The sequence below is a fragment of the Leptonychotes weddellii genome, chromosome 5, assembly GCF_054177405.1.
Source record: "Leptonychotes weddellii isolate Sample4059 chromosome 5, ASM5417740v2, whole genome shotgun sequence".
In the NCBI taxonomy this organism is placed as follows: domain Eukaryota; kingdom Metazoa; phylum Chordata; class Mammalia; order Carnivora; family Phocidae; genus Leptonychotes; species Leptonychotes weddellii.
In genome coordinates this window covers 36,341,033-36,353,398 of record NC_138373.1, presented here as the reverse complement: position 1 = coordinate 36,353,398, position 12,366 = coordinate 36,341,033, and the positions used below count along the sequence as shown (strand labels likewise).

General features: G+C 42.1%; 1 protein-coding gene across 1 annotated transcript in view; it reads left to right on the top strand.

Annotated features, from left to right (window-relative positions):
* DIP2C (DIP2 acetate--CoA ligase C (putative)) overlaps window positions 1-12,366 on the top strand; it is a 356,092-nt gene that overhangs the window by 189,209 nt on the left and 154,517 nt on the right. Inside the window, exon 3 of the mRNA XM_081818894.1 lies at window positions 2,035-2,145. Within this exon, the coding sequence (XP_081675020.1) occupies window positions 2,035-2,145 (111 nt within the window). The remainder of the gene's footprint in view (window positions 1-2,034; window positions 2,146-12,366) is intronic.

Below are 12,366 nucleotides of genomic sequence, written 5' to 3'. Positions count from 1 at the left end.
CAGGAGGAAGACAGACTCGCAGCTCCTTTGGTGGGAGTAAAGAAAAAATTGTGCAAGTTGACAGAGGAGAAAAGAAAACAATAAACAGATTTTTCATGAACAGTATACCATCAGAATGACATTTGACTTCTCACCAATAATTGGCATGAGAAGCCATGAATGCACATAACTTTCAAATAAATCGATTTTTACACATTTTCCAAATTTCAAATTTATTTGTAATTTTGCTTAGATGTCTAGGCAAAAGCAAGTTCCAGGAGGAAGGGATGCTCTGTGGTGGTTGTAAAGCAGGTCTGGACCAGCCAGCCCGGATTAGAGCAGGAGGGGATCCACGAGGAGGGTCTTCAGGGAGAAAGAATACCAAACTAAAAGACTGTCCCCAAGTTGTTGGTGATTGCCCATGGGGGAGAAAGTGTTGGAAAGGGTTTCAGTTCTGTTGGGATATTTTGAAGGAATTAGCAAGAGGTCCATTGAAAACCAAGATGATGGAACCAAAAGATGCAAATATTAACCCAGGAATAATAAAAAAGTCTAAGATAGAAGTGTGTTCATGGCACAGTACTGACTCATGATCTAACCGTGGTACAGTGAGGGCCATACTTCTGTAAAGCAGTCATGTGTTGTCTAAAATGGGCAATTAAGAGGGATCATAAGCTCATGTTTACAAACACGGATGTAAACACCAAATGACCACCACTTGTCATTATGACTTAATAGTACTTGATTTTATAAATTCTGTGCATCTGTTTGATGAAATAGAGTAGTTTTTTTTAAAGATCATTTGCAGACTGTAACTGGACAGGGTTTGGCAGCAGTGAGCTGCTGTGTCACCAAGAAGTTTAACGACGTATGTTGATGTGCCTACTGGATGAAGCACTTGCAGGAGCTCGCCGCGTGACTGTGGCGTGGCTGTCTCCTGCACAATTCTAAGGCAGTTAATCTGCAGTTAGTTAACCTATCGTGTCATTAACCACAAATATGCCAGCAGGAGCTGAGGTGCAGCGGGATGCCTGGCTGGCTCAGTCAGTGGAGTGTGCAACTGTTGATCTCAGGGTTGTGAATTTGAGCCTCACGTTGAGCATGGAGCCTACTTAAAAAAAAAAAAAAAAAAGAATTGAGGTGTAGAAATCACCAGCACAAGAGAAAAATTACACCCCTGATATAAATAACCCTCATGGGGCCATCACAGAAAACCTAAACAGTTTCTGTTAAAATAGCCATCACTGGTTTACTTTCTCTACCAAGTATTGCTGGTCCTTTTCTGAAGACTCAGCAGTTAATGTTTGATGCCCAGTGCTCTGAATTTCTTTACTTCTGCACCGTAATGATGAAACCTTTCCTGCTGTACTTACTTAGTTTTATGGAGATGGTGCTTCCTGCTGCCCAAGTTCCCAAGGGTAATTGGTATCGTGATCGCCAGATCTAGGTCAGCTTTTGACAAATACCCGTCAAATTAGTTTTATCTGACCGTTTTATCCTTTCAGGTAATTCGTCATGGCCATATGGAAATAGAAATTTTTCAGTTATTTTGCATCAAGGGGAGTAAGATTCAGAGTTAGAAATTTTGAATGAACAAAGATGAACATTCATGCACAGTCCTGGTTACCTGAATTGTAGCGTTAAGATATCCTATAAGATTTATTGTAAAGGTAACCTTAATGGTAAATGTAATTTTAAATTTCCTCAAGAATGAACATAGCCCTTTCTATATGTTTGTTATATAAAGAAGATCATAACTTGATTCTTTGGGCTCCATTTTTCTTATGACTGTTCTAGATGTGTGTGATATAAGGGAGCCTGTGCGGGGGTCTCTGAAGGGTAGTGTCGGGCGTGAGTCTTCCCCTGCCTGGGACACTTCTCCCTTTCCTGTTCAGTGTCCATGACGTCCCCTGGCCCCCGTCCATGCCCTTGCATGCTCTAGCTTGGCTGTGGGCATGCAGTGAGTCAGGGCTTCATTCTACCAAATGATTTTACCAAATGAACTCTGGCTGCCAAGTAAAGCCTTACCTTACTTTGCTGTTTCCCTTAACCCAGGGGTGGATCAAGCATTGCCTCCCGAGCGCCGGGCTCCCGTCACTCCTGCTTCTTCCACTCGCTATCACCGCCGAAGGTCCTCAGGGTCACGAGATGAGCGCTATCGGTCAGGTAAGGCACCAAGTGGTCGTGAGGTCACTGATCCCCCGGTCTGTGATGGTGATGGTGAAGTGGACGGGCAGGTGCATGTCTGCAGCAGCTGCGTGGGTGTGAGGCAGGAGTGTGGTACGTTTGAATGTCCTTTGGCTGGTTGTGTGATCACAGGTAATGACATCCTGCCTCCTAAACAAATATGCCCTCAGTGGTACACATTAAAACTCAGTAAACAGTAACTCTTTTCACATTTTTAAAGATAGTGTCTGATATTTAGAATTTCATAACAATTGAACAGTAATCTCTCATGAGCCAAATTTTGCTTTTTTTTAGGTGTTACTATTCAGCAGTTTGGTTTTACTTTGTATTTTCTTGGTCGCTAGTATAATTTTTTTCCTTCTCTTTTAACCCCAGGATTTCTGTTTTCAAGTAGTTTTTAAAAAAGAAAATCCTTAAACTTTCCCATGTTTTTTCTTACCTTTGTGTTTTATGGTGCTGTGTACAAGAATGCTGTCTTGGTAACTTTGTTCTATTGTAGCCATCACCCAGGTTTGGTTGGCTTACATTTCTATCATTAATTTCATTCTATTAATTTCTCTCATCAGAAAACTTGTATGGTGATTAATATTTTAATTACATTTTGAGAGATTTTTTTCCAACATCTACATTAAAGTTGCTTTTTCCTGCTTCCCTAACTACAGTTTTTAAGGAAAATCATCAGTAAGTGTTGTTGCTGGGACTTCAGTTCAGGGTGGATGTGGATTGCTAATGATGACAAAAGATTAACACTTCACTTTATATTTTGCAGAGCACTTTCACAAGTACTATCCCACTTGGTTTTTACAACAAACAGGTGAAGCACTTACTGCTCCTTCGTGTTGCAGAAGAGGAAGCAGAGGCTGTGGGATGAGGCAGCTCAGGCAGTTGACACCAGGGCTGGGCGGATCGACCATACTCTTGGTTCTGTTTCATGGCTCCTTCCATTAGCAGGGTGACAAGACAAAACCCGCACCCTTTCCAGTAAGGAGCCGTCTGCCTGACTTCCTGGCTGGGCTCCTTCCTAGGAGGGAGGGAGGGGTAGGGCAGACCTTACAGCATCAGGGTCATCATCTGGGGAATGAGAGTGAAGGCTGAGTGCTGCCCCTTGGCCCCCCCAGCCCCCCAGATGCCTTGATGTGGGGACAGTGTGGGGATGGAATGAAGCAGGAGCTTGTTCTCAACTCCACCTTCTGTTTTCCAGAGATGCTGGAACACCCAGCATGTCTCAGGAGCCCATCCTCATTCAGGTGTCTCAGAGGCCTCTTTCAAATAGTTAGGCGGGTAGAGGCATGCACACAGGTGCTGTCAACTTACTGTGAAATGCTTCAATTACCTCACTTGTCCGGATACTACCATGTTAGTGTTTTATGTATGTACACACGTAGTCACGCATACAGCAGATGCAAGTACAGACACATGCAGACATACAGAAGCACACATACAGTAGACACACAGGTAGTGACACATGCAGACAGATACAAAGTCACGTGTACAGTAGACACACATGTAAACACATGTCCATGCACACACAGCCCCCTGTATGGTAGACACATATGTGGATACACATGTGGACACAGACACATGCCTGTAGATATATACATAGGTATGCAGAGCACACACAGAGACACACGTGTAGACACATATAGATACATATGTGGACCTAGATACACGGACATGCAGACACAGGTAGACATGCACATGTAGACACACGTGTGGACACCAACACACAGATATATGTAGATGTACAAACATGTAGACACATTCAGACATGCAGGCACACACACGTAGACACACATGTACGATCATCAGTATCTTCAGTTCTCACAGAAACCAGTCAGGTGATGTTTTTTCCATTTTATAGATAAGAAACAAAGTTCAGGGAGGTGTGTGGTTGTTAACAGTAACACAGTGAGTACCTCATCAAAACAGGATGCAAATCTAGCTTTGTCTGGCTCTATTATCTGACTTCTTCCCACATAGAAGTTTGTAATTGTGTCTTGTTCTAAGCTCTTTCTGTGTTAAATTTTTTTTTAAAGATTTTATTTATTTATTTGACAGAGACACAGCGAGAGAGGGAACACAGGGGGAGTGGGAGAGGGAGAAGCAGGCTCCCCGCAGAGCAGGGAGCCCGATGTGGGGCTCGATCCCAGGACCTGAGCCAAGGCAGTCACTTAACCGACTGAGCCACCCAGGCGCCCTCTGTGTTAAATTTTTTAAAAATTTAGATGGAAATTAAGACCTAGCACAGTCTGTTTCCTCCATTACCTGTCTTTCCTAATGATGAGGGTTGGGGCTGATAAACGCTGATGTTTTACTGGCCTTTGCTAAGGCATATTCTCCAAATCCTCCTGGCTGTTTTAGGAGATAGACCAGGTGCTAGTTGCCTCACCATTTTTCTTTCAAGTAAAAGTCTGAGAGCTGTTAACAAAGTAGGAAACGGTGCTGTCTTGGCCTCAGATGCATCTCCATTCACCCTTGCAGGCTGCCTCCCATCTTGGAGAGTGGAGGAGTAGATGTGGGAGAGAAGTGTGGGTGGAGGGTGGTGAAGGAGAGTACGAGAACCTGCAGCAATGCCCTCTTAGAAGAAACCGCAACTGTCTCAGTCCAGCCCACCTGGAGCCTACTTCAGAATCTCTGTTCACATCAGGTAGCATCCCCATGGGGCAGCAGACACAGGAACACCTGCTGCACTTGGGGTCTGTCTTTCCAGTTAGAACCCCAGACCCGGGGATGAGCTTGGAGCTCTGCCTGCTTTGGGCTAAGGAGCTCACAGTCCAAAGGAAGAGCCAGACCAGTGACCCAAACATGGGTTAGCTGGTGACACTCCTCGTATTCCAGCAGTTTCTGCTGCTCTCGGAGTAAGATTCGCATCTACCATGTCCATGGTCTGGCTTCCCATTATTCCAACCACGCTGGTTTTCTTGATGTTTCTCAAGCATGTAATTGCTATGGGGCCTTTATGTTCTCAGCTGCTGCTGCCTAGAATGTTCTTCCCTCAGATACATACATTGCTTGTTACCTTTCCATCAGGTCTCTGCTCAGGGGTTACTGTTTTCGTGAGCCTTCTTTGACCACCCAGTTAAAATGGTACGACACAGTGTCACCTCGCACAATCCCTACGCTTCCCCTTCTGATTCATGTATGTCCATTGCAGTTATCACCTCCAACGCTGTCAGTCATCCATCTTCCTACCTACCTACCCATCATCTGTCCATCTACCTGTCTGTCATTTCGCTACCTACATCATCTGTACGCCTCTCTATCGATCTGCCTGTCTACCACGAGAACATGAAGCTCACAAAGACAAGGATCTTTCTGTTCATTCACGTATGCTAAGGATCTAAAATAGTGTGTCGTTAATATTTTTGGAAGGAAGGAAGGAAGGGAGGGAGGGAAGGAAGAGAAAAACCATAGTTTTGGGGTAAGCAAGAAATTAGGTAGGATGGGCCAGATTTTAAGGTCTGTTGTGTACTATGCTTAGAAGCTTAGACCTTATCCTGAAGATGTCAGGGTACCACTTGAAGATTTTAGGCAAAGGCACAAGAGGAGCACATTTAGGGTTTAGGGAGGAATTTGGTAGCATTGTGGCATGTGATTTACAGGCAGAGGAGTCAGACCCTGAGATTGATGCACATTTAGATGAGTCAGGGTCAGTGAGATCTGACCTCCATTTAGAAGGTAATAGCAGTGGGGCACCTGGGTGGCTCAGTCAGTTAAGTGTCTGCCTTCGGCTCAGGTCATGATCCCAGGGTCCTGGGATCGAGCCCCACATTGGGCTCCCTGCTCGGCAGGAAGCCTGCTTCTCCCTCTCCTGCTCCTCCTGCTTGTATTCCCTCTCTCGCTGTCTCTCTCTCTCTGTCAAATAAATAAATAAAATCTTTAAAAAAAAAAAAAAGTAATAGCAGTAGGACCTTGAGGCCGAGTCAGCGTGGGGGTATGTGAGGGTGGGAACGCGTGGTGATTCCTGCACGTGTAGACCACGCGGCTGCATGGGTTATGGTCTCCAGCTCTGCTTTAGAGGATTAAGGTTTCCATTTGTAGGTTAAAGATGGTGGAATTGGCCCTGCTGTTCACTTACCATGTAGGGAATACTATGAAAATGGTATTCCATATAGACTATTTTCATTTCTAAAAATTCATACTTCTCTCAACTTTGAATAGGTAATGACTACTTAATTTACATATCGGAGAAACCTATCCAGAGGCTCTTTGCATGTGCTTGTGAACCTCGATGGGGCTCTCATTTTCTAGGACCAACACCGCGCTTCCCCTGTGTCTTGTGGCAGCCACCCTGAAGGGGAGCTAGTGAGGACCTGGGGGTCATTATCAGCCTCCTTTGATGGTCTCGCCACCTTATTCTCTGCTATTTCTTGTTGTTAAAATAGGCTAGTCCTGAGTTTTCTTAATTTAGGCATTTCACTAATATACTGTGAGTTACTTTCCCTTTCGGTGTATGTCCCCAAATTCTTCTTTAAAATGTGGTATGAACTCTGAAGAGCTTAGTGTGGCCTATTACCAGTGTACAGGTGTCAGGATTTTCTGGTTTGTGTTTTCCTGAGCCAGCATGAAAGATTTCAGACACTCAAAAGAAAGTTTTGTGGCCCTCTGGAGATTTTGCTTTCTAAAATCCTTAGACCACTCAGCTTGCAGTAGAAGTACTTTGGATGCTTCAGTGACCAAATTATATCAACCAAGAAGTAATTCTATTATCTCTTAGATAATTACCCTAATTAACAATCAATCCAGTCAGCCATATAGCCTCAAATTTAATCTCTCTTGGCTATACTTTTCCATTTCATTTCCAAACCCGTGGCCTTCCGTTGTAATGAACTCCTACTGGAATTCTTTATAATAGTGTGTACTTCTCCTTTCTTAAATAACTTTATTTGGAAACTTAAATTTGATTTGGAGAGTGAATTAATGAAGAGGCATATCCTGAGTACCTAGAAAATGTCAAACTCTGTATTAGGCACTTTATTACTTTTACTTGATAAGTCTAAATTAGAACTTAAAGGAATTCTGGCTGTTTTTTATACCCTTTCTCCCCAACCAGAAGCCCTAGAAAAGAACACTGAGATTTGTGTTGTTTCTATTCCTACCAGGACCAACAATGATAAGGAAGAATGTTCAAAAAAACCTGCAGCATATAATTTCCTAATATGTTTAAAATGGTTGTTTTGTCTCTTGGTGAGCTGACATATAGCTTCAGAAAGCACATCTCTGGGTCCGTATGTGTGCATGGACCAGAGCCGCTGCCTGCCCCGGGGCCCGGCCCTCCCTCCAGGTGGGATGCCATGGAGCCCAGTCTCCTCCTAGACAGCAGACCCAGACAGGCTCCAGGGACCCAGGGGGACCCCGAGACCCTCCAGGGATGTCTGTGAGGTCAAACTCTTTCTGGACTAACACTGACATGATTTGCTGTGTCCACACTCATCCTCTCGTGAAGGTACATGGATTTTTCCAAGGCTGTGAGATGTGGTGATACTGCACTCTGACAGTTGGTGCAGACGGTGATTGTGAAGTCTTGCATTTTAAAAAGTTTGTCAGTTTACTTTCTATTTTTTTTTTTAAGATTTTATTTATTTATTAGAGAGAGAGCACATGAGAGGGGGGAGGGTCAGAGGGAGAAGCAGACTCCCCGCCGAGCAGGGAGCCCGATGCGGGACTCGATCCCGGGACTCCAGGATCACGACCCGAGCCGAAGGCAGTTGCTTAACCAACTGAGCCACCCAGGCACCCTGTCAGTTTACTTTCTAATACAGTAAATATCAAAGCATTAGTCCTAGAAACTAAAGCTTTTTAACATTTCACCAATTTTTAACAGCTTAAAGTGTTCTTTAGGTCCAAGAGTTTGAGAACCACTGCTTGTGACTTGTAAAAATGAAATTCTTCTTTAAACCTAGAGACACTGTGAACTACAAACTTGTCCATGTGAACCCATCCCTGAGGCTGGTTTTGTGCTGGTGATGGTTTAGAATCTGAGCTGTGGCAGTGCTCAGCTGCTAGCCGTAGGGCCTGCGTCCTGGTAGCCAACCGACACGTGTGCGGTTTTGTGTCCCGAGCATTTGCTGAGCAATGTAGGTGAGACACGAATACAGAATACATTGTGTTTGCTTCCAAAGAGTGTATTTACCCTGTAGTCAGTTCTTACTCGACATTAAAGTTTAATTTCCTACATTGAGAAGGTTTATCTTTCTCTAGTCAATTTGAATTCACTGATTTTAATATGCTTACCGACTCTGCAATCTGATTCTCTCTGAACTAAATGTTTTCATGATTTAGTATAAATCTGAAATAACATATTTTGTTACAGTAGAGTAAGAGAAGAATGCACTAAATCAAACTGCATACTCAGCGAGATATTCCCAGCGAAGGGTAGGTTTATCTGTATCGAGCTGCACTGTCCGGTGTGGTGGACCTTTTAAATTTAAGTTAATTTAAATTAAATTTAAAATTCTGTTCTTTTGCTTCACTAGCCACATTTAAGACAAGCGGCTACTACACTGGGTAGTGCCGGTGTGGAAATTTGGCACGGCAGAAAGTTTTATCCCACAAGGCCACTCTAAAACCAAGGCTGTGGGAGACTTGGAAGGAAGACGGAAGATGCATTTGAAGACAGACTGTAAAGGCCTGTTTGTTCAAAACTAATGAAAATGAACTCAATCTTGATACCCGTGCCTAGTCATTTAAACAGAAAATGGCATGGTTAGATTTGCATGTTGAAAATGTCAGTGTGGGATAGATTGGTTGGATTGGGGTGGGTTCCTGGCTGAAAGCAGGGACACACTAAGAGGCTGTTGTATTTTGGGTGAAAACAGTCAAAATTTGCATGGTGCACTAAAGTAGCACTTAGAAATTGATAGCCCAAAATACTTACATTAGGTAATAAGAGATCCTGGAAACTGAAGAAATAAGGATTTAATTTAAGACGCTGGAAAAGGAAAATTGAATTAAGTCCATAGGAGGGGGAAATGAGAAACAACAGAGTAAGATGGAGTAGAGGAGATAGTCTTGGCTCCATGCCAGGATGCCGAGGAAGCATGGACTTTGTCACATGGATCCTTAAAACAAGAAAGAAGTTTAGAAATGGAAACCAGCCAGTTGAGTTCAGCTGGATCCCAACTTTGATCCATCAGCGAACTGAAGTCATTGGGAAAACCACTGCTCCAAAATTGGGGGTGGGTAATGTCAGTGGATAAATGGATGCCCTACAGAGAATGTAAAGGCAGTGCTGGAAATCAGAGACACTGTAACAGAAATGACGAATGGGCTCATCAATGGACTGAAGGTGGTGAGGTCAGAAATTCACATCTACATAAAGGGGAGATGTTAGAGAAGGATTACACAAAGACTAAAGAGAATCTGTTGTTTTTATAATTCTTAATTTGCTCTTACAGATTAAAGTTTGTTCAGAGTATGGGACGCTTGGGTGGCTCAGTCGGTTAAGCATCTGCCTTCGACTCAGGTCATGATCCCAGGGTCCTGGGACTGAGCCCTGCCTCGGGCTCCCTGCTCAGTGGGGAGCCTGCTTCTCCCTCTGCCTGCCGCTCCCCCTGCTTGTGCTCTCCTGCTCGCTCGCTCTCTCTGGCAAATAAATAAATCTTAAAAAAAAAAAAAAAGTTTATTCAGAGTAACGATAGGAACAATGTATTGGGTGATTATAGCATATGCATTAGTGAAGTGAATGGCAACGATGTTATGGGGGCAGGAGGGCGGAACTGAGAATATTCTGTTATGAAGCATCAACTTAAGGACAACCACTTGAAAAAGTAAAAAAAATATAATTGATATGCCAAGAAAGGAGTAAAAGTCAGATCATATACAATACTCAGTTAAAACTAGAAAATGCAGAAAAAGAGTGGAAGACAAAAAACAAGTACAATAGATAATAGTAACAAACATGTTAAATAATAATCCAAACAGACGAATCACTTTAAATGTCACTGACCTAATGCACCAATTACACCATCAGAGTAGACTAAAAACACAACCCACTACATGTGGACTAGAAGACATGCACTTTAAATATAAAGACACAGATTAAAATTAAAGAGATGGCGAAAAATATACCAGCTAACCCTAATTTAAAAAGCTGGAGTAGCTACATTAATTTCTTATGGAGCAGACTCGAGAGCAAGAAAGTTATCAGGGATTACATATGATAAAGGGGATGATTCTTTAAGAAGACGTAATTCTTAATGTGTACATGCCTAACAAAATATCACAATCCATGAGACAAGAGCCATAAATCTGCAGACATAAATAGACAAATCCACAGTTACAGTGGAGCTTCAGCATCTCTGTATCAGTGATGGACAGATCCAGTAGGTAGCAAATCAGTTGAGGACATGGTTGAACTGAAGAGTTCACCTGGATCAACTGGATTTAACTGACGTTTATAGGGCATTCCATGTAACAACAGCAAAACACACATCCCCAAGCTCACACATAACAGTCACCAAAATAGACCACATCCTGGGCCATAAAACACACCTTAAATTGAAAGGAATAGGAATAAAAATATGCTGTCAGGGCACAGTGGGATTAACCTAAGAATGCATGACCGGTGACTGGAGAATTCCCACACACTTGGAGTGCAGACAGCATGCTTCTGACGAGCACGTGGATCAAGGAAGCCTAAGAAACTTGTAAAATATTTTGAACTAAAAGGAGAAAATACAAGTGATCAAAATTTGTGGGATGCAGCAAAAATAGTGCTTACAACCAAATGTGCAGTAGCCAGTGTTTATGTTAGAAAAGAAGATCTTAAATCTATAAGCTTCAGCCTTAGGAAAAGAGCAAAGTAAATCTGAAGAAGAAAAATAATAAAACTTAAAGGAGAAATAATGAAATTGAAAAGAAGAAATCAGAAAATAAAAAAGCCAAAAACTGTTCTTTGAAAAGATCAGTAAATGATAAACTTCTGACCAGGTTAACTAAAAAAAAAAAAATTAAAAATCACTAATACTAGAAATGAAAAACTGACCATCACTACTTATTCTATAGACCATAAAAGGACAAAGGAATATTACAAACAACCCTGTATCCACAGATTTGATTATGGAGATAAAATGGACCCCATTCCTTGAAACACACAGTCTGTCAACAGTCACACAAGAAGAAGTAGACAATCTGAGTAAGGCTATGTCTATTTAAAAAATGAATCAATAATTAATAACTTTCCAAAACAAAGCACCAGGGTTACTCATGAATTCTACCAAACATTTAAGAGAGAGATTACACCTCTCTATATATTCTGTTCCTACAGATGAGAGGGAGTGCTTCCTAAGCGTTCTATGAGACCAGCATTAACCTGATACCAAAACTAGACAAAAGCATTACGAGAAAGAAAAACTATAAACTACTGGGGCGCCTGGGTGGCTCAGTTGGTTAAGCGACTGCCTTCGGCTCAGGTCATGATCCTGGAGTCCCTGGATTGAGTCCCACATCGGGCTCCCTGCTCAGCAGAGAGTCTGCTTCTCCCTCTGACCCTAACCCCTCTCATGTGCTCTCTCTCATTCTCTCTCTCTCTCAAATAAATAAAATCTTTAAAAAAAAATAAACTATAAACTACTATCTCTCATGAACATAGATTAAAAAAACAAAATAGCAAATCAAATGCAATAGTGTATAAAAATTATACACCATGACTAAGTGAAATTGAATTTATTCCAGGTATGCAAGCTGGTTTAACATTCAAGAATCAATTAATGTAATTCATCTCATCAACAAACTAAAGGAGACAACTCTTTGACCCTACCAATAGATACAGAAAAAGCATTTGACAACATCTAACGCCCATTCATGATTAAAAACTCTCAGCAAACTGGGAATGAAGGGGAACTTCCTCAATTTGATAAAGAACATCTAAAAAAATTTCTACTTAACATCATACTTAGTGGTGAGAAACTAAACGGTTTACCACCAAGATCAGGAGCAAGGCAAGGATGTCCCCTCTTACCACTCCTTTGCCACATTGTACTGGAAATCCTAGCTAATACAATAGGACAGTAAAAGGAAATCAAAAGCATACAGATTGGGAAGGAAGAATTAAAAGTTTATTCACAGATGATATGATCGTCTATGTAGAAAATCCCAAGCATCAAAAAATCGAAGTAATAAGTGATTATAACAAGGTTGCAGGATAGAAGGTTAGCATACAAAAACCAATCACTTTCTTAAATACCAGCAACAAACAAT